Source organism: Bubalus kerabau, chromosome 22 (genome assembly GCF_029407905.1).
Source record: "Bubalus kerabau isolate K-KA32 ecotype Philippines breed swamp buffalo chromosome 22, PCC_UOA_SB_1v2, whole genome shotgun sequence".
Taxonomy (NCBI): domain Eukaryota; kingdom Metazoa; phylum Chordata; class Mammalia; order Artiodactyla; family Bovidae; genus Bubalus; species Bubalus kerabau.
This window is the reverse complement of record NC_073645.1, coordinates 49102527-49124180: the sequence shown is the minus strand read 5'-3', so window position 1 is coordinate 49124180 and position 21654 is coordinate 49102527. Positions and strand designations below refer to the sequence as shown.

Sequence of the window (21654 nt, the reverse complement as noted above, 5' to 3'; positions counted from 1 at the left end):
CCGTATGGACGGTAGCCCGGCAGGCTCCTCTGTCCAGGGTATTTTCCAGGCAAGAATACTGGAGTGGGTCACCATGCGCTTCTCCAGGGGATCATTCCCCATCCAGGGATTGAACCTGCATCTTCTGAGATTCCTGCATTGGAGACGGATTCTTTACCCATTTCACCACCAGGAAAGCCCTAATTCTACATATTGCAGGCTATTTTCAGATGAGCATAAACATTGCTCATAAACAGTTACATTTCTTTATGAGAAATCTCTACACTTTAAAATCTTTATTGTACATGAGGCCACCAGAAAGGTACGGAACAGTCACCTAACAAGGTCTAAGGCGTGGAAACGCCACTGCCACTTTCAGCGTGAAATTCAGCACCTGCACACGAAGTGAGCCCTCTAGAAGGGGGCCTGAGATAACTAGTGAATATCACTATCATAAACGCGTGCAATTATCCAGGAAGATGAAATAGCCTCTTTTATTTCATTAGTCAAAAAAAAGACATTGCTTCCACGATCGATCTGTCTGAAAAGAAATGCTAAATACATGCAGAGAGTAAGAGGGGGCGCATTTAGAGAGACGCACCAAGATTTCCACGTGTTGCAGCCTCTCAGCTGTGAGTGTCCCCTGGTTTCGGGTAATGAGCATATTTTTGGCTGACAACTGGGAGCCACGTAACAAAGGCAAGCTACATCAAAGGAGAAGGATGAGCTGTTCACTTCCAGCTCTGACTCGCCAGTGTTTACAAGCTACGATTTCACACCGCTCTCTTTTGCACTCCTATTTTTAATCCTTTCCGAAGCTTTTGATCATTCTCCTCTACAATTTCACAACAGGGATATCATGCGACTTTCACTCCTCCCCGAGATATGGAAATGTCTTTATTTCCTGCCTGCGCTGAGTTCCGTTCCCTGCCTAGGACTTCAAAACCTCCCTAGACCCGAAGGATATTCATCTCAAATTCCAATTTCTATATAAAACTTTCGAGTTCCTTGTATAAAAATTCACACTGCTCAGCGGGGGCCCCACTTTTGGGCCCCCCAGCCCCGTGGTCCTCTCTCTACCCCAGCGCTGCCGGCTGTGTTTCTCCAAGCAACCCCATTGGGACAAGGCCCCCAACTCCAATCCAGCGCTATGCATTAATCTTTCAAAGCACATGCATTTCACTGCATTTCAGTTTTGTACTCCGTCATAACTGAGACACATCCTATGATAAGATTTTCAGATTTCTAGTTGGAAACACCTTAATTAACCTTATAAAGGGGCCACAAAGTACCTGACTTATGTTTGTAAATTAAGAATGATTTTACTACTCTCTGGTGCGGTTATGATAATTGCGTAGACGAGCCAGGGGACATACAACAAAATCATCTACCAGTAACTGAAAATTGCGTGATTATAAGGTGACGATGAAATTCTACTTCATTACAAATATGCATTTTGTCCAGTGGGAACTGTGATCCACTATGTATATAGACTTGCTTGTAGAAATTTGTCTATTTATATTGAGCTCAGTCACTTAGTCGTGTCCAACTCTTCTCAACCTCATGGACTGTAGCCCACCAGGTTCTTCTGTCCATGGGATTTTTCCAGGCAAGAACACTGGAGTGAGTTGCCACTTCCTTCTCCAGGGAATCTTCCCAACCCAGAGATCGAACCTATATTTCTTGCATCTCCTGCATTGACAGGTGGATTCTTTACCACTAGTACCACCTGGGAAGCCCCAAGAAACAGACTCAGACTTAGAGAATGAACCTGCGGGTGCCAGTGGGGAGGGGGAGGGGAATGGACAGTAGGGAGTTTGGGATAAATAGGTACCCACTGCTATATTTAAAAGAGATAACCAACAAGGACCTACTGCATGGCACGGGGACTCTGCCCAATGTCATGTGGGGGCCTGGATGGGAGCGGAGTCTGGGGAGAATGGATACATGTATGTGTACGGCTGAGTCCCTTTGGTGTCCACCTGAAACTATCACGATGTTGTTAATCAGTTATGCTCCAACGCAAAATAAAAAGCTTAATTAAAAAAATAAAGGACTTAGGCTACTGGCCAGAATAACAGCCTCTGTCTCTTATTTTTATTTTATCTTTTTAAGTGATAGAAAGAATAGGATGTTAATAAGCCCACACAACTTAGAATGCCCCACCAACTCCATAAAAAAAGGATAATACCACTGGTTCTAATGGAAATTTGGCAATGGGCTTACATTTCTCTATTGATGAATATATTTTATGTTCTTTGGTTTTTAACCTTAGGATTTCAAGGGAATTTCTGCTTAGTAATCAGTTGGGTACATTTTATATTTTTCTAAACATATGTTTATACCTCCATATTCATCTAAAGATAGAAAGACTCTTGAGAGTCCCTTGGACTGCAAGGAGATCAAACCATTCAATTCTAAAGGAAATCAGTCCTGAATAGTCATTGCAAGGACTGATGCTGATGTTGAATCTCTAATACTCTGGCCACCTGATGTGAAGAACTGACTCATTGGAAAAGCCCCTGATGCTGGGTAAGATTGAAGGCGGGAGGAGAAGGAGACGACAGAGGATGAGATGGCTGGATGGCATTCCTGACTTAATGGACATGAGTTTGAGCAAGCTCCAGGAGTTGGTGATGGACAGGGAAGCCTGGTGTGCTGCAGTCCATGGGGTCACAAAGAATCAGACATGCCTGAGTGACTGAACTGAACTGAGCTGAGAAAGACATATTTGCTTCTATGAAACTCTATTTGTTTCATAAGAAAAGTACCAAGATAAAGGTAAAAATGGACCAGGAGGTTAAAAATATATTTATAAGATTAAATGTAATCTTAGCAGTGAATATTATGAGACAGAACGTCTACCTGTAAAAATCTAGTTATGTTTCTCTGAAATCCAGAGATCTATTATATTTTTTAAATGAAAGAATCGTGATAGGTTGGAATCCATGTCATCCTCCCCAGGAAATGGTTAAGAACAGAACACTTGACTCTTCATGGGAAGATTCAGGATGTTTCAAGCGGAAGGAAGTGAACAATATCAGACAGTCTCAGGACGAGAGAAGAACGCAGGCTACAATGTCAGGAGCTCTGAGCTCAGGTGTCCTCACAAACGCTTACTGTTCTGACCCTGACTCTGATTCTGGTAAAAGGCCCGAGCTCATCACCGTATCTCTGCTAGGTTCTGCATCCTGGTGCTCTCAAAAAAACTGTTCTTGAAACAAAGATTAATAGTAGTCAATCATCAAAGCTGGAAACCTCATCAACATAATAATAATTCTTCCTTCAGGACACAAAAGGGCCTCTCGGATCCCCTTAAAGATCAGAGGAAGCACTAGAAAAGGATGTCCATGGTAGGGAATGATTTTGAAAAGTTTTCTGTTTCTCTCGTGCAGAAAAATGCTGATTTCTATTTTGTGTTAACCACATTGGCATCATCAAAGTAAATTCTTTTGGACAGAGGAAAGAAGGCAGGAAGCTAAGAGCTGGGCTCATTTCTCAGCAAATGATCGAGGCCTTAATTGGGGCAGAGCTCACTGCCACCCCAGCGCAGTCAGGCTACAGATGGGTGGAGAGCAAACAGCCAGTGTGGGCCAGATCTCAAGGACGGAAGCCCACTTCCGACAGCGGTCCAAGACCCTTACGAAGCACATGCAAATGCAGTTAGATGTTTCAAGCTCACTGATCTTTCCTCGACCATGTCCAGTTTATTGATGAGACCAAAGGCATTCTTCATGCTGCAAGTGTTCTGGATTTCTAGCATTTTTCTCTTTGATTCTTTCTGAGAACTCCCATCTTTCTATTCTTCCCCTGTTGCTGTTGTTCAGTCGCTCAGTCATGTCCTACTCTTGATGACCCCATGGACTGCAGCACGCCAGACTTCCCTGTCCTTCACCATCTCCTGCAGTTTACTCAAACTCATGTCCATTGAGTTGGTGATGCCATCCAACCATCTGGTCCTCTGTCCACTCGGCCATCCTGACACGCTGGTCTCCCATAAAGTCTACTCTTTCTATTAGTGCCCTTAACACGTTAATCATGACATACTAATTCCCAGTCTGATAATTCTAAAATCTTAAGTCCAAGTCCAGATCTGATGTTTTGATACTTCGAACTGTGTCTTTTGCCTCTAAGACACCTTGTAATTTTCTGTTGAAAGTGCTAGTTAAAAGGAGTCAGGTAGTGGCTCCAGCGGCAGTTTCTGCTCCAGGGAACTGCGATTCTCTGTATCCTCCTGTCTCTCCAGTTTGGGAGCAGGCATTTTCCCAGTGGATCTAAGATGATGACTCTAAGAAGAGTTGTTGATTTTCAGTCTGGCAGCTTTTCTTCTTGTAGTGAGGATGGGGGTAACCACTTCCAAGCTGCCTTACATACTGGACCAGAAACCTTAAGTCCCCCATGTTTAGATTTTCAAGGAAAAGAAAACTTGCTCTCAAAATGTGTATCACTGGCCAAAACAGATTGGCCTGCCCCAGAATGCAGGGCTGAGACTGCACAAGCTTTCAGCGGCCAGCTCTTGGTGGCAAACCTCAGATTCAATGTTGATACTCAAGTAGAAGGAAGGTAAAAAAGTATTCCCTTTTGCTTAACTTTTTAGTCCAAACCCCTCTGGTGATTTTCAAGAATGAATGATGTGTCCTGCTCCTCTTGGCACAAAAGTCCACTCCCATGAGCTCAAAGGGCCCACAAGTCCATACAAACGGGGAAAGTCAGGGCAGGGCTTCCACCTGCTGTCCAACGATCGGGCAGTGATGAGGACAATCCAGGGAAGTAAAGAGAAGAAACCAGGAGCAGTGTTTCCTGGCCTTCCTGCGTCAGGACAGGCAGGGGAAATTGATGAAAAGGCTTCCAGGGCCAGCAGTCTGTTTGTCTGGCTCCTTAAGGGAGAAACAGAGAAGGAAGATGCTGAGAGAGGCAGAGAACTCTGGAGCCAGACGTGGGGTCACGTGGCTCCTTAGGGCCATGAGGTTTGCCAACCACTCCCAGCTGCTGAGTTTGTTGTAAAGCTTCCTAAAAGCTCCTCGCCCTGTAGCCTTGCCTGATGCACCACGACTGTGTCAGGAACGGGGTGTCCTCAGAAGCTGGCCAAGTCCAGTGACTGCAGCTATGCCAGAGGCCGATGGACGGGGGTGGTTGAGTTCACCTGAGCCTTCATGTGGCTACGCATGGGCTTCTTGTGGCTATGCCACAAATTGCCACCATCTTGGGGGCTTGACACAATAGCTCTGCGTCCTCTCATCATTTTGGAGGCTCAAGTGTGAAATCCACGTGTCAGCAGGGCCACGTAGCCTCCAAGAGAAGCGTCCTTCCTGCCCCTTTCAGCTGTGGTGGCTCCAGGACCTCCTGGCTGTGGCAGCATCCTTGGCATCTCTGCTCCTGCTTCACCTGGTCTTCCCCTTGGGGTCTCTGTCATCTCCTTTTCTCTCTCTTAAAGAACACCTGTCACTGGACTCACCCCCACCTGGGTAACCCAGTTGGTCTCATCTCAAGATCTTGAGCCACAACCGCTAGGAGCCTTTTTTCCAAATAGGGTCACGTTCACATTTCTGAGAATCAGGACGTGGACATCTCTTTTGGAGGCCACCATTCCTCCCACCACAGTTTACAAGGATCCTAGTAACAAACACATTTAGAGGGACTTCCCTGGTGGTCCAGGGGTTCAGAATCTGCCTTGCAATGCAGGGGACACAGGTTGGATGCCTTGTCTGGGAACTAAGATCCCACATGTGGCTGGGGCAACTAAACCCATGGGCCATAACAACTGAAGACCTCCCTTCCTGGAGCCCGTGCTCCGCAACAATAGAGGCCCTCACACTGGAACTAGAGCAAGCCCACGTCCAGCGACGAAGAGCCCATGCACGGCAGCAAAGACCCAGCAGAGCCATCGATAAGTATTCAAAACAAAACACACCCAAACTCCCCACTTAGGATCTGTAATCAGTGAGGGCACTCCCTGGTTACAAGACAAGACAGATCTTCTTATCTTCTGAGCCAGGGGAAGAACAACTGTGCAGACATCCAGAGCAAAGACGGTAGCACAGACATGCTTATTGGGCAGACATGCTTAAAAAGCAGATCTGCAAACAGTCCTCCCTTCTTCATTCCCTGCAACAGACGAGGAAACAAGCGAAGGAAGCCACACACTGCCCTGCAAAGCCCTATGGCCAGCTGTCCCGAAGCTCTGAAATTCTTGGGTCATCTCCCAGCTTCCTGGACAGATGGGATATTTAAGCTCTCACTCACCAGCACGTTGACCGTGCAGCTCATGCGGTTTTCTTTGTTCTCATCGTGCATGATGGTTCTATAGTCCAGAAGTCTCTCCATCAGGCGCACGACAAGCTTTACGAAAGTCTCTCCCGTTTTGGCGAGGTATTTGTGTTTCCTGCAGTGCTCCAGGAGGCTGAAAAATAATTACACATACCTTGTTAATCACACTCAGAAAAAGAAACTGGACTGAGGCACAGTTTAAAATATGTCCATCATTAACACTTTTTAATTATTTCTGGGCTACAAAGTTCATTGTCGTCGAATTACAGTCTCTCTGTCTCCATTCTGACATAAATCCCACTGTTAATCAACACTTACATTTTATCAAATAACACTTTGTACTGCTCATCGCCTCTGCCTCCTTCCACTTCATGATCCAGCTTGGTGATGATCTCATTTTCAAACTGTAATTAAACAGAGGAAGTGTAAATAATCAGCATGGTGGCTACTTCATCTCATGACTTGAGCGTCAATAATACATAAATCGCCAACAGATCGTCATTGGAGAGTTGCCCTGCACCTTTGAAGCTTGATTTTGTTTAAGAGGTGCCCTTCTTGAACCCCTGGGGATTTCTGATGAGCCCCTGTCACAGGGGGAATCTTTCATTTCCCTCCCTGGTTGATGAAGGCTCAATGCATCTTCTGATCCCAGGAGTAGCACCAGAGAGAGAAAGAAAAGGAAATCGTAAGGGGAAAAGATATCAAGGAGCAACATAGAAAAAAGTCTCAAACTTCATCTTTATGAACAAGTAACAACTGAAATAGCTCCTCGGTTCCTGGAAAAGAACAGACGCTGTGTCACTTGGCAGCAGAGTTCTCTGCAATCTGAAAACAGGCAAAGGGCCACTTCCCTGCCATGCCTTAACGGATCCCAGTGATGTAGCTCATCCTGGATGACAAACAGGGTGAAAAACACGAGGGGTAATGCCTTTAAGTCAGACCAGCAGACACCTTAAGAAGGTCCCTCCTTGGCCTCTCTTTGAATCCCCCAAAGCTTCTGATTGGATTTCCAGCATATTATGGTGGGAAAGGACCCTCAGGATTGATGGTCTGTCTGTCTCTTTCTTTCAGGACAACTCTAAATTCTGGGGAGGAGCGAATCTCCAAAATGCTTTCACAGAACTCATGGACTCCGTGGCTGATCAGGCTGGAAACAACTCCTGTAATAAGGATGGATGTGCCCACCCTCCTCAACCCTCGCGGCCCCGTCCCCGTCCCTGCCACAATTCAGAGCCACCTGAATATGGGGATTCCGGCCAGGTGAGGGTCCCTGCAGTTACTCATGGATGTGGGACAGGCAGGAAGGAGAGGCTGTGAGAGCTTTGGTTCCTGAGATGAGGCACCCATGCTGCACCCAAAGGAAACAAGGGCTGAATTCAGGGTTCACAAAGCAAGCAGACCTGGCAGGTATGCGAGGGTCTCTGAGACCCTCCTTTTAAACAATTGTATTGAAGTAGAGCTGATTTTCAATGCTGTGCAAATTTCTGCTGAGCAAGGGGACTCAGTTATACAAGTATATATTCCTTTTCACCTTCTTTTCCTGGTTTATTATAGAAGACTGAACACAGTTCCCCGTGCTTGTTGTGTATCCATGCTACATATACCAGTTTGCATCTGCTAACCCCAGACTCCCTCCATCTCTCCCCATTCCCCTCCCGCTTGGCAACCACAAGCCTGTTCTCTTGGTTTGTGAATCTGTTTATGTTTTGTAGGTAAGTTCATTCGTGTCATATTTTAGATTCCACATATCAGTGATGTCATATGATATTTATCTCTCTCTTTCTGATTTACTCCACTTAGTATGATCACCTCTAGTGGAATCCCCTTAAAATATACACTCAGACATTGCTTCCCCAGGCAACTAGCCCCCACTGTTATCGGGATTCCATAAGAATTTAAGCTGCATGAGAAGACTTTTCTGCTCTATTGGTCTCTGCTGTATTCCCAACCCCTAGGATAACACCTGGCATGGATGCTCTAATGGGATGAATATGCTGTGTACATATAAATTATTGCATAGAGTCGGTGTTAAATTGGAGCTGGGGAGGACTTAATAGGGCCCCCAAGGAGCGGGCCAGTAGGTTGCTAAGATACCACCTTGGCCACACAAGCCAAGTGGTGAACACACTCATTGCATTGCTTGTAACTGGTGCGTCCAACACTGTCTACTGTGCTGCGGACCTGGGGCCCCACTGCTGCAGTGATACCTGCAGTGATGCCCCTGTGAAGCAGAAGGCAAGGGGGCTGGGGAGACCCAAGGAGCAGCCTCAAAGCACGACCTTGATCGGGACATGCTGCCTGAAGTCACAATTTTATCATGCTATGGATGAAACAAAGGCTTAAAACAGGACTGGAGAGAAGTATTGATTCTTGCTTGACATCAAGGACTTAGCAACATCACAAAAACTGGGACTTCAGTAAATCCCTGCAATTCTCTTCTTGATCTGCTCCATTGTCTCCTCCCCCCCAGTAAACACCCTCTTTGATTCTGTTGGGCTTAAGAAGTTCAGAGATTTTAGGAACAGAGAAAAAAAGATGGTTCTTTCTACTGAAGAAGAGAGAATGAGTTGCATTTTTTTGGTTCACCTGAGGTCTCAGGAGAATGACTTTTACTATATAATAACAACTTGGATACTAACCCACTATTACTCTTCTCTTTACAGGAAAAAAAAAAACCTCTGCAAAAGGTGGTTCTTTCTGGAGACTAGCACAAGAGAAATGGCTTGCTACTGGACCAAAAGTTTGCATTTCAAGGCAGCCCCATCTTCCATGATGGCACCATGATGGGGATGCCAACGATTAAGTGGTGAGTGCTAATTCTTCAGAAGAAGCCATCATGAGGTAAAATAAGTCTAAATTTAATTAAAACCCATGATTTGATTCCACACATGTTTAATGAGCATACAACAAAGAAGGCTTAGAGAGTGAAGAAAAGCATACCTTATCCTAACACAGGCAAACACATATCGGCATTTCAAATAGCTCATCACTAGTTAATCAGAAGGTATTTGAAGTTAGAGTCTCCTTTCTGGAAATGGCATGTTTTCTCTGCTTCTCCACAAACCTCGCTGCCACAAAACAAGGGCAACAGAGGAAGCTCCATCTCCCTAAGTAGGCTGCTTATCAAATTTTGACTGATGAATTCAATGTTTTCTAAAAAGAGTGGATGAATGATAAGCAAATCAGAAGAACACAGCTGATTCTAATTTCACTAACCTCAAGTCTAAACTCTGTAATTTGCACAAACACTGGAGACCCTGTTCCTTTTATCAGCGAGGATTCAATTCCACAGATCTGCAGCTTAGCCTCAAATTCCAGGGCCTTCATCAATTTTCACCGAATGTACTAGCATCCATTCGCTCCTGTGCTGTGAACTGTTATCATCATCAGGATTAAATGATCCTGTCCAAATAAACTGGAGAAAGTACGTTTGCTGAAAGAGCAGGGCTGGTTTTCTAAAAATCATGTTTATTATCTTACTTGTAAAGGCATGCTGTCTGGTAATTTCAAACGGGATTCTCTATGCTTGGGATAAAATTAGCAAGGGTTTACTGTGTTGCTCGGAAGGTCACAGAGGCTCACTCATGTGATAAGCAAAATCATTATATTATCCCCTCTTTTCTGAAATGCTAATATCGCTACAGAAATATCCACAGGGTGTTCAACTTAAAATATTGAACAGAGCGTCTCTAAGCACCCGATACCGTGGCCCTACGAGAATATGAAACGTAAGAGGCCACGTACAAACATCAGGCTTTTCAGAGGGTTGCTGTTAAGTTGAACACAGTGGAGGCTGAAGGGAGCTACGCTTGGAGGAGTAGTGTATGATATTAACATCGACTCAAGTAACTTAGAAAGAACCATTGCTTTCAGCGCTCAGTGCCAACATGAACCGTGAGTTGCTGGCTCTAACTTAAGAGATCATAGAATGAAAGGTCTCAGGACAGGATAATCTAAAAGCCAGCTCTCCTTGGTTTGGGATGCATCATGGCTGTTGGGGGTTAGACCTACCATTCTTGCTATGCTGCATTTATAAATGTATAAAACCAGGCTTGCATTCTCCAGGTACCCAGGGACACGTTTATAGAAGAGATCTGTGGTTATGAAGAGCAAGGCAGGACCAGGATGGAAGGCTGGAACCGGTAACTCACCACATAGGTCAATAGCCGAGAGAAAGGTGAGGTCTAAGACCGCGGGAAGCGAAGCACATTAGCAAAACGTTCTTTAACCCTTCAAGAAAACCTGAGTGCAGGCAAGTGTCTTCTTACCGCATGCTGCTTTATTGCGCTTTGCAGATACTGCATTTTCACTGACTGAAGGTTTGTGCCTTGAGCATGTCTCTCCGTGCCATTGATCGAATAGCATTTGCTCACTTCTCTGCGTCACATTTTGGTAATTCTTGCAATATTCCAAACCCTCCACCAGACTTTAAGACTCACTGAAGGCTCAGATGATGGTTAGCATTTTTTAGCAATAAAATATTTTTTTTACTTTTTTAGCAATAAATTGGTTTTAATTAAGGTATGATCATTGCTTTTTTAGATATAATGCCATTGCACATTTAAGAGACTGCCGTATAGTGCAAATGCAACTTTTATATGAACTAGGAAACCAAAAAATTCATGCGATTCACTTTGTTGAGATTTCCTTTCATCATGGTGGTCTGGAACCAAACCCACAATATCTCCTGGGCCTGCCTGTCTGGCTGCACTTTGTCCTAAGTTGTGTTTTTTAGAGCAAAGCATCTCACTAGATCCTGGAGGTATGACCAAGGTTTTAGACCATCCCCTGGCGTTAGAGAGCTCCAGAAATTAGACTCTCTTTCGTTCTGTGCCCCCAGATGGAACTGTCTAAGCCAACAGCATTGCAGAACCACGCCCTTCTCTTTAGCATGACTAGAAGGCTGGGGTAGGGTGGGTGAAAGTCAATTAACTGTGGATCACACAGCCAAGAGGAAGGCACAGGCTTAGCAGAGAGTGCCCTGGTCTCCCACACCCTTGGGGCTCCGTGCTTACAGGTTGACACCTGAAAAGTAACTGACGCCCCCCCAAATCTATCACTCAGCCTTCAATCCTTGTGCTCAGACACACCACTATTTTGACGTATGTTCCATTCCCCTGGCCTAACCGCTCTGTAAACTTAATTACACACTTAATTAGTCTCTGGCACTCCATAGCCCACGTCCTATCAATAAAGTCCCCACATCCCTTAGGTCTAACAAGCAGGCAGCTCAGTGACCTGGAAGCTTCTATGAAACACCCAGGAACCTATAGTCAAGGCCCAGACCTGCAGCAGCCTGGCAGGGGACTGTCTGCTGCGTGGCTACACCTGGCGACACCTCGGACAGATGCAGCTGTGCCCCTCTGCTCCACAGCACAGACCAGGGACTGCCTCTGGGGCTGTCTTCATTGACAGTGAACCCCAGAAGCAAGCCTGCACATAAGTCCTGTGGGTTAAAGGGGATTATGGGAGTCTAGGCAGATCTTTCAGAGAAGGCAATGGCACCCCACTCCAGTACTCTTGCCTGGAAAATCCCATGGGCGGAGGAACCTGGTAGGCTGCAGTCCATGGGGTTGCAAAGAGTCGGAGACGACTGAACGACTTCACTTTCACTTTCCACTTTCATGCTTTGGAGAAAGAAATGGCAACCCACTTCCAGTGTTCTTGCCTGGAGAATCCCAGGGACGGGGGAGCCTGGTGGGCTGCCATCTATGGGGTCACACAGAGTTGGACACGACTGAAGCGACTTAGCAGCAGCAGCAGCAGCAGCAGCAGGCAGATCTTTGGGCTTCCCAGGTGGTGCTAGTGGTAAAGAACCTGCCTGCCAAGGCAGGAGATGTAAGAGACGTGGGTTTGATCCCTGGGTTGGGAAGATCCCCTGGAGTAGGAAATAGTAAGCCACTCCAATATTCTTGCCTGGAGAATCCCAGGGACAGAGAAGCCTGGTGGGTTGCGGTCTATGGGGTCGCACAGGGTCGGACACGACTGATGTGACTTAGCAGCAGTAGCAGCCAGTATTCTCACCTGGGGAATCCAATGGACAGAAAGGCCTGGTGGGCTACAGTCCAGGGTTCACAAAGAGTCAGATAAGACCAAAGCGACTTACTATGCACACACTCAGGCATCTCTTTGCTGGAAAGCTTTTATAATATTAATATGATTCAGGGTCATCAGAACTCTCAGAGTCCAGGGCGTTAGTTTCCATGACCTCTTGGACCACTTTTGAGTCTGGGGTTCAGTGAAATGAAAGCCTAATTTGGGGGCCATATTTCCCCTTTAAGCATCCAAAACAACAGAATCAAGTATTATTTTTTAAATGAAAGCAAGAATAAAGCGATCAACAAAATCCCAATGAACTGAAGAATAAACAAAAAATCTCCACCGAACATATTCACATTCATATTACAGTGCAAACTACACTGGCTTTGCCACCAAGAGGCAGAAGCTGCCAGCACCCACTTGGCTATTCAATTATTTGCTTAAGGTAACCAGCCCAGGCAGCAAGAAGAGATTATTCAAACAGGAATTTGCAACATTTAGGACACAAAGATTACTCATGCTATAATGTTTTACAACTAAATAGGAATTTCTGGAAGTCTTGGAGCATTTTGCTGACCCTCAGGAAGAGAACAGAAAATAGCTCTGTGACCGAAAACACTATTTTGCTGTGGAATCTTTTCCATCCCCTTTTTATTAATGGTTGAGAGCCCACATGGCCATTTGCTACAATTCTTAACTGTTCTGTATTTTCCAAAGATAGAAGGAATGGAATTCTTCAAAAAAAAAAAAAAAAAAGTGCCAAGGGAGAATTTAAAAGGTATGCTTTTCTTCTGAATCAAAATCTAGTGAGGCTGAGGCTCAGAATGTAGTCATTTTGGGGGGCAGGGTCTGGTGGCTCAGACAGTAAAGAATCTGCCTGTAATGTGAGAGACCTGGGTTCAATCCCTGGGTTGGGAAGATCCCCTGGAGAAAGAAATGGCAAGCCACTCCTGAATTCTTGCCTGGAGAATCCCATGGACAGAGGAGTCTGGTGGGCTACAGTCCATGGGGTCCCAAAGAGTTGGACACGACTGAGCGACTTCACTTTCACTTTCACACTTTTTCTCAGGGAGATAGGGGAGAGGTTAGTTAAGGCTCATCTTTGCAACCCTAGACTGTAGCCCACCAGGCTCCTCTGTCCATGGGATTCTTCAGGCATGAATACTGGAGTGGGTTGCCATTTCCTCCTTCAGGGAATCTTCCTGACCCAGGGATTGAACCTGTGTCTCTCACATCTCCTGAATTGGCAGGCGGGTTCTTTACTACGAGCGCCATGTTTGTTTTGTTTACTACAAAACAAAACTACACAGATCACTGTGATTTTGAAGGCCAGGATCTGGAGAATATATATCCATTTCTCACCCACAGGCAACGATTTTGAATGTGTCCAGCCTGTAGTATAAGAAGTGGACAGTATTGCAAATTTAAGTAAAGCTGTTACTACGAAGTCGGTTGCCATGCCCTCCTCCAAGGGATCTTCCTGACCCAGGGATCAAACCCATGTCTCCTGCATTGCTGGCAGATTCTTTACCCCTGAGCCACCAGGAAAGCCTGCCTGCTGACATGAAGCAGATTATTTTCTAGGTGGGAAGGATTTCTAGAATGCAAGGCCACTTGGTACATATGTGAGCCTCCTAGTTCAGATGCTCCTGTCTTGTCCAAGCTCTTCCACGACGGATCAGATCACGTGTACCTGTTAGGACCTGCCCAGAGCCAATGGTATCAAGGTCAGGAATTGCCTGCAGCCATTGAAAGAGGGTCCCAGGCTACCAGGAGGGCATGTGAACCCATAACTCCAGGCCACCCTATCCCACCTCCATGCCAGACCCCCCAGTGCACGGACATTGGGGAGACAGGATGAGCAACACCAAGGACACAGAAAAGGGGATACTTATTTTGAAAGAAGATTCATGCTCCTTCTTGCAGAAATGGAGACAAGGAAGAAGCAGACTCTTGGGGAACTGTATGTATTAGAACATTCTAATGAAATGCCTTCCACTACCGCTGGAGACCAGGAGCAACAGCCCTGGGGAACTTTTAAAAAAAACCAACGTGTAAGACATGTTTTTGAAATTCCAGTGATGGTGTGAGGCAGTTTAAACTTGAGTGAAATGGCAGGTATTTCTTCTGAATGCAGCAGGTTGCTTCTCCACTGCCACTGTGAGAGTGTGAAACAACTCTTTACAGCCCCATTCTGAAAGCTACAGCAACCTCTCAAAAAAGAGGCTCCGTCATATGTTCAAAACAGTAAAGTTCTGTAAAGATGAAAACCCTTCATGCCTTCCCTTCACTCCATTTGGTTTGCACATCTGCTATGAACGCAGAGCCAATTTAAGCCTTGTTGATGTGACTAATAAGGTTAGATAATTGAATTGGTGGCAGATTAGACAGCAGTCGGCCAGCCCTGTCCTAGAAGCTCCCTGGATGGGGGAGGGGCAGGGAGCAGGGGAGGGCAGCCATGCCCTGCTGTTCAGAGCACGTGTCAGCTACACATATTCGCCAAGGTCACCGACAAGGAAGAGAGGGCACGCCCTGTGCTTCAGGAGAGGGGCCGCTGCAGGACAAGAGCTGAACCGAGAACAGAGAGGAGTCTGAAAAGATACGGCGAGTGGAGAGACAGACTCTGTGGTCCAGGAGAGCCTGGAATGGGGGGCGAGGGGAGCTGATGGACCCTGCGGCTGAGACAGAGGAAGAACCAGAAGCCATCGCAACCCACCAGCGAGGCCAAGAGAGCAAGCCAAGGCCAGGCCGGTGGAACGGGACCCATGAACCAGATGACAAGGAGCCTGGCAGGAACGAGGGCCCTGGGGAAGCAGCAGATTTGGGAAGGATGATATGCCCTGGGGCATCCACACGCCATAACCCCCAGGGAGGCTGAGATAGGTCAGTAGAAAATCAGCTGTCCCAATGGAAAAGGAAATTGATCATTTCCCAATTCACAAGACCAGATTACTTTAGCAAAGAGATTTTTTTTTTCACTAGTTTTTTTTTCCCCCCTGATTTTACTTTCAGGGTGTCTTATCACCTGTCCGTGAAGGTACAAACAGAGGATAATATAAAATGAACAAATGGCTAAGGATCCTTGACCGAAAATGTATGGCCTTGGGCATGCGGCTCTGAGTTCCCTGACAGGGACGGAGCCTGCGCCTGCTGAAGTGGAGGCATGAAGTCTGGACCACCAGGAAAGCCCCTACATACACCTTCAGGAAGTTCATCTGTCTCACTGCACAGGTAAAAACACCAAGGCACACACTTAGAAGAAGAAAGGCAAAGACTTGAGACTTAAAAATGAGGTAACTCAGCACGAAGCAGCAACAGTAAGGTCTGATCAAACCCTCTACTGCACCTTTGAAGGAGGGTGAAAGAGAGTTTTACCCAGTTTTAATGTGTAAGTAAATCCAGATAAAAGTAACTGAAAGCTAAAACCAAAGAACAATGCTCCGTAAAGCTGAGAGCAGTCCTCCTTAAGAACAACAGGCTTCCTCCACAACGAAAGCCTAGGACTCTTCTCTCTTAAGATGTAGGGAAGTGTTTTCCATATTCGCCACATGTAACTGCAGAGCCATCTATGAGTCCTTCTCGAGAGGACACACCATAGCACCTTGAGGAAGTGGCTTGTGTCCAAGCCACTTACCGCACACCCATGTCCTTACCATCTGGAAGCTTCGGGTGGAGTGGAATTCACACTGCATCATGTCGAAGAAGATGGGGATGGTGGCTTTGCGAAGCTCTGTCTCTGGAATCAGCGTCATTTCCAATATGGGACCAACCATCTCTGGAATGAACTTGATCTTGTGTTGACCTTGAATAAAGAAATGCATTATTCAACAATTTTTTTTTTTTAAAAAAAGGACTCTGAAATGGGCTTCAGTGGACAAAACAAAATTACACAGATCACTAGGATTTTGAAGGCTAGGATCTGGAGAATATATATCCATTTCTCACCCACAGGCAACGATTTTGAATGTGTCCAGCCTGTAGTATAAGAAGTGGACAGTATTGCAAATTTAAGTAAAGCTGTTAAAAAAATCCATCTAGTACAGGGCCTGCAGTCATGCTTTGTCTGTTACAGACAATAAACGCCATTTCACAAATAGACAGTCACATCACACACATAAGAGCCGTGAGCTGCCAGTGGGTACCCAGATTTGGAAAGAGCAGGGCTGGGAGATGGGACACTGGGCATCTCACTTTGTAGATAATGAACAAGAGTTGATAAAGTGAAGGCAGATAGGGCAGATGGTCTCTTGGGCCCTCTCTGTCTGCAACATCATTTGAAAAACAGTTTACTATTTGGAACCTCTGTAAATAATGTTGAGTGATTTCTGTAACCTTCTGAACGACTGCAATCAAAGAAAGCAATGCCAGACCTCAGAATATGAAGCTGTGGAAGCAGAGAGCACTTGGGTTTTTTTTTTGACTAACGATGTGATCGAAAATGCTTGTTTACTTATTTTTAATATTTATTTATTTGGTTCCGTTGGGTCTTAGTGGAGGCAGGTGGGGTCTTCATCGCGTCATGAGGGCTCTTTCGTTGCAGCTGCGATGCCCAGGTTCAGCAGTTGAGCATGCAGGCTTAATTGCCCCATGGCATGTGGGATCTTAGTTTCCTGATCCGGGATCACACTTGTGTCCCCTGCATTGGAAGGTGGATTCTTAACCACTGGACTGCAAGGGAAGTCCCCAAAAATGCTTATTTAAATAACTCCTTTATCTTATATCTCACCTATCTTGTCCAGATATAATTTTTTTAAGCATTAGATTATAATATTCATTATGACTCACAGGGCAATAGTATTTGCTTAAAAACAACTTTTGAGAAGCCTTCTCAAATACTATTGCCCCATGACTGATAACGAATGTTACAGTGTTAGCTGACATTTACTAAGTACGACTACAAGACAAGCCTCATGGAAAGAGCCTCACTGATTCTCAGCATCATTTTGTGAGATGGCAGCCACGCCTCCTTCAATTTTAAAAACTGAACTTTAAAAAAAATTTAATAGACCTTATATTTGATAGCAAAACTGAGCAGAAGGTACCAAGATTTCTCCTACATTCCCACCTCATTAGCACCACCCTCTCCCAGGGTGGGGGGCCATCCTGAACTCTGTTTTACAGACAAAGAGACTGCAGACTTCCCTAAACCGGCATGCTGTCCACTGGAAATAGCGGGGCAGGATGGGAACCCGGGTCTGGGATTCTGAAGCCTCGGCCGTGTCCCCCATTCCCTGCCTGCTTGTCACGGCATCTTTCCAGGGGAGTGGCACTCGCCGACCCTCCGTTAAAGAAAGGATGCTGGCTGTCCACAGCGCTCCCTTATCTGTCTGCTCTAACAATTACCCAGGCGCTGGGAGCTCCCTAGCGATCCAGTGGTTACAATGGCTTACACTGCTGTGGTCCTGGGTTCAACCCCTGGCCCAGGAACTAAGACTTGGCTGAACAGCCAAACAAAACAGACACACACAGCTGAAGCGGACAGGGGCCTGTCATTTTCTCTAGCATTCCTGGAGTAACATGCTTCCAAAATGTGTCCCTCAGAAAGTAGACACTGGCTTCTTTCAGGTTCCAAACCTGTTTATTTTTCTTTTCTATTTCAATTACTTTTTTGGAAATGTTGGTATCATACCTTTCGAGGGCTCTGCTTTCGACTGCTAACTCAAAAATCGCAGTTTTTATTTTTTTTCTTTTTTTTTGCTGCCATTTTGCCTCCCCCGGGCAGTGGCTCCTAAACCTTGCTGGACCTAAACTCCTGAGGGCTGGGAGTGACGAGGGTGAGCTTCCAGAGAACCTGCAGTGATAAGAAGCCAGCAGAGGGAAGGAGCTGGGAGACCCTCCTCCTCCCCACACATGCCTGGAAAGAAGATTCTGGAAACCTCATTTCCAAAAAAAGGGGGTGTTGGCCTTATGTGAAATGACATAATTAAATTTAGAGGCAGGGTTATCCAGTAAGAGGTCTTTTAAAATTCCTGCCTTCTTATCTTTAATTTCAGAATTTCTGATTTATTTTTATTTCACTCCATTATAATTTATATCATTTCTTTCCAACATATAATAGAAGAATGCATAAGAGTTAAATGCTTGAATGAATTATTTGCAACATTATGTTATTAAGACTTGTAATTTACCCAGAGTTAATCAATATTACTAATATTTTTACATAATCTGGAAATGGAATGGATACAATAAATAATTTAGCTTTCCTTAGAACTCAGCTAATACAGATTTCAGAAAAGAGAACCATTAAACGAATTTGGCTATTATAAATGAAGACCCTTAACAAAACATACAATCCTCCTAAGTGGCCTAAATGAAATGTATTCTGAAATTTGTACTGAGTGGACATACACACAAAACGTGACATTCAACAAGGAATCTGAATACTACTAAAATCTTATTAAAAAAATCTTGTTAACCTCTACTAAATAAATAATACTTTGACTAAAGCTCTAATATAAAGTAATTTTCATCACTTCCCCCAAAGCTTATTGTTTCTGAAAGGCATGTAACTGAGGCAAAGCATTCTCTCAAAAATGCTATTATATTCTGTCTCTCAGGTGTCATTTCTCTTGTATTATGTCTAAAAAAATGCCAGAGCTAGTTTCAGAAAACAGATGCTGGTGACAGAGAGGTGTTCATCAAGCACAACTGCAGTTTCACAGAGGACTCTGTCCCCGACAGTCTTTAATGCTCCAGGTTGGGAGGAGAGGATAGGATAGTAACAAGTGGTTGTGAATGCAGGGATCGGAAAAGTATGTTCCAAGAACAACGGTGTCTCCAAATTCACTGTAATTGTTACAGTGATCATCTCCAATGATTACTCCTCCTATTAACGCAGGACAGGCTGGCTGGGTACCAGTGATGAGCCTCAGCCACAATGAGGTCCCCGAGTTTAGCCTTGGAGAACCAATGGTCATCAAGATGAGAGACCGCTGGATGCAGTTCTTCAGTATTCATCTTTTTATTTTTTTTCTTGTTCTGGCATTTGCATTATGGATTTCCCCTGGAGCATCTCTTGTTCAAATTTAATGATGAAATCAGGCTTGGAATCAATGGAGATCAAGGTGACTCTTGAACTGTAGACTTCAAGAAAAAGAGGACTTATTTTTCTGTTTGGGTCCTTTTGAGACAATGGAAGAACATGCTAATTATCGGATCACAACGGGACTCTTTCACCTCTGGTCACCTCTGCCAAACTCCTGGTTTGTTGTTTGTTGTTTTCGGTCATTAAGTTACGTCTGCCTCTTTGCGACCCCCATGGGCTGTAGCCCTCCAGCCTCTTCTGTCCTTCACTATCTTCCGGAGTTTGCTCAAATTCGGGTCCAAAATTCCTGGTTACCACTCCCCAATTCTTAAAACCCCACCGGGAGTCTTTCTTCTCATGACAAAACACGGAGCTCATTCTTTGGGAACCAGACCGCTCTGTCTCAGGGAGGGGCTGGCTTCTGCCTCCTGAGCAACCTTCCCCCGGGGTGTCTGGAAGATCTCTTGAGGATCACGAGTGTTCAGAAATCCGGGACGTTAAATGTTAAACATCGTCTAATTCTGGGAAAATCTTCATATACACAAAGGTAGACAAGAGCCAAAATTTCCATGACCCCGTCAAACAGAGCCCGCCCACTGTTTTAATGGGAAACACACAATTTTTCCAAGTCTCCAAAAATACCCCCGAAGGGAATCTCTGCATGACAAATACCCCAGGCCCAGCCTGGCAGATAAAGATCTCCTGCAAGCACATTTGTTCTGGCCACATCCCAGCGACTGCGGCTCCAGGGTGCTGTATGTAATAAACAAAATGTAAATCGAGGTGAGAAAGGCAAAGGGAGATGGGGGCTCCGTGGGCTGCTGCACAGAGCGCGCTTTGATAAATAACTCAAGAGCTGGGTAAATAAGCACATTTCTCCCCCTCTTTTTGGGAGAGAGTCTGCCTTTGATTTCTCCTTTTGCACTCAAAATATAACAGGTATGGGAGGAAAAAAAAAAAAAAGAACCAGGACATGCTGCTCCGTCCCATGGGGCAGCGCTGTCTGTACTTGCATGAAATTCAGGAACAGAGACCCCGGATCCTTGCTCTGAAGCTTGCTCTGTACGGAGGCGGGTTCTGAATCATGCACGCGGCACACAAGACTCAAGGAAAAAGTCTTCTCAGGGTGTATTTGGCTCCGGGTGATAGGTAAGTAATTTTAAGAGGATGAATATATCTGACTTGTATTTTTTTTTTTATTTTCTCGGTGGAGCTGGCTCGATCAGAATGCCAATGTGGTCCCAAACTTGAACCCATTTGAGAAAAAAAAAATTCTATAAAAAGACTGTGTAGAAAATAGGTTGTGTACATCTTGAGAAACTGAAACATGCTGTCGTAAATATCCAGAGTGGTGGCCTCAGCAGTGACACTTAGCAGGCAGGCTCCGACACGTGAGATTCACAACAGCAAACAAAGAGCCAGGTGGCCGGAGGTGACCCCATGAAGTGACCTCAGGGTGGTGACCCCCCGAGCTGGCCTTAGCCATTTTGAGGGGCTGCTTGGGCCTGATCTTGTGAGCAGCTGATATGTTTATTATTCTTTAAACATTCAAAAATAATTATTATTTTATAAACAAGGAACCCAATCACGTGGGTTGATGATTATTTCTTTCTGTTACCATATTCCTGCCCTTCATGGATCACGGTCACGGTTTAGGTTTACACTTGACCTCCTGGCCGCTTCTTTTGCAGAGTCAAAGGTCCTAGGTGAAAAGCTGCCAAACACAGCTCTGATGTGTGAATCAGCAGCAACGGATAGGGAGGAATTGGACACATTCTCTCTTAATGGCATCATTTACATTGCAAATCAAAAGTCTCTGTTATCTTGCTCAACTCAGCCTACTTGGAGCAAAACGACAGGTGATGTTAAGAGAGCCCACCGTGCTGACTGGTGGAGCCTTCATGAAGACCCGGAGATGGCTTCACAGAGGAGCTCAGACTTCCCTGGGGCCGTCTCACCTTGCTTCACTGAAATCACACAGAGCACGAGCGGTCAGTTTCAAACAGTGATCAATGTCAGGGATTCCAGAGACGACCTCGAAACACTTTGAATTAAAAAAAAAAAAGAAAGAAAGACAACCCGAGTGTCAGGAGTGCCCATTGTTCTGCTCAGCCAGGGCTCAAGCTGGCTTTTGGAGGCTCTCTCTGTGCCAGGAAGGGGTCCTTCAGTTGAAGGCCAGAGAGGAGGAGACAGTCTTGGGTGAGCTGAGCTGAGACAGGAGCTACTAATCAAACAAGAAGGAAGCATTTTAGCGTGTTAATAACCTGTCTGAGTATCTGCCAGGATGGCTGTCTCTTCTTATCCTAAATGAAAAAAAGACTACCGAGGTATTTTGGAAGGAAGCA

The 21654-nt window shown here is 45.3% G+C and overlaps 1 protein-coding gene across 6 annotated transcripts in view; it reads right to left on the bottom strand.

Annotated features, from left to right (window-relative positions):
* The window catches only part of DOCK1 (dedicator of cytokinesis 1), a 560005-nt gene that overhangs the window by 72269 nt on the left and 466082 nt on the right, over positions 1 to 21654 (bottom strand). For all 6 annotated transcript variants that reach the window (XM_055560921.1, XM_055560923.1, XM_055560922.1 and 3 more), the window contains 3 exons: positions 15939 to 16087; positions 6565 to 6650; positions 6223 to 6379 (listed from right to left, as the gene is read on the bottom strand). In XM_055560921.1, the coding sequence (XP_055416896.1) occupies positions 6223 to 6379; positions 6565 to 6650; positions 15939 to 16087 (392 nt within the window). The remainder of the gene's footprint in view (positions 1 to 6222; positions 6380 to 6564; positions 6651 to 15938; positions 16088 to 21654) is intronic.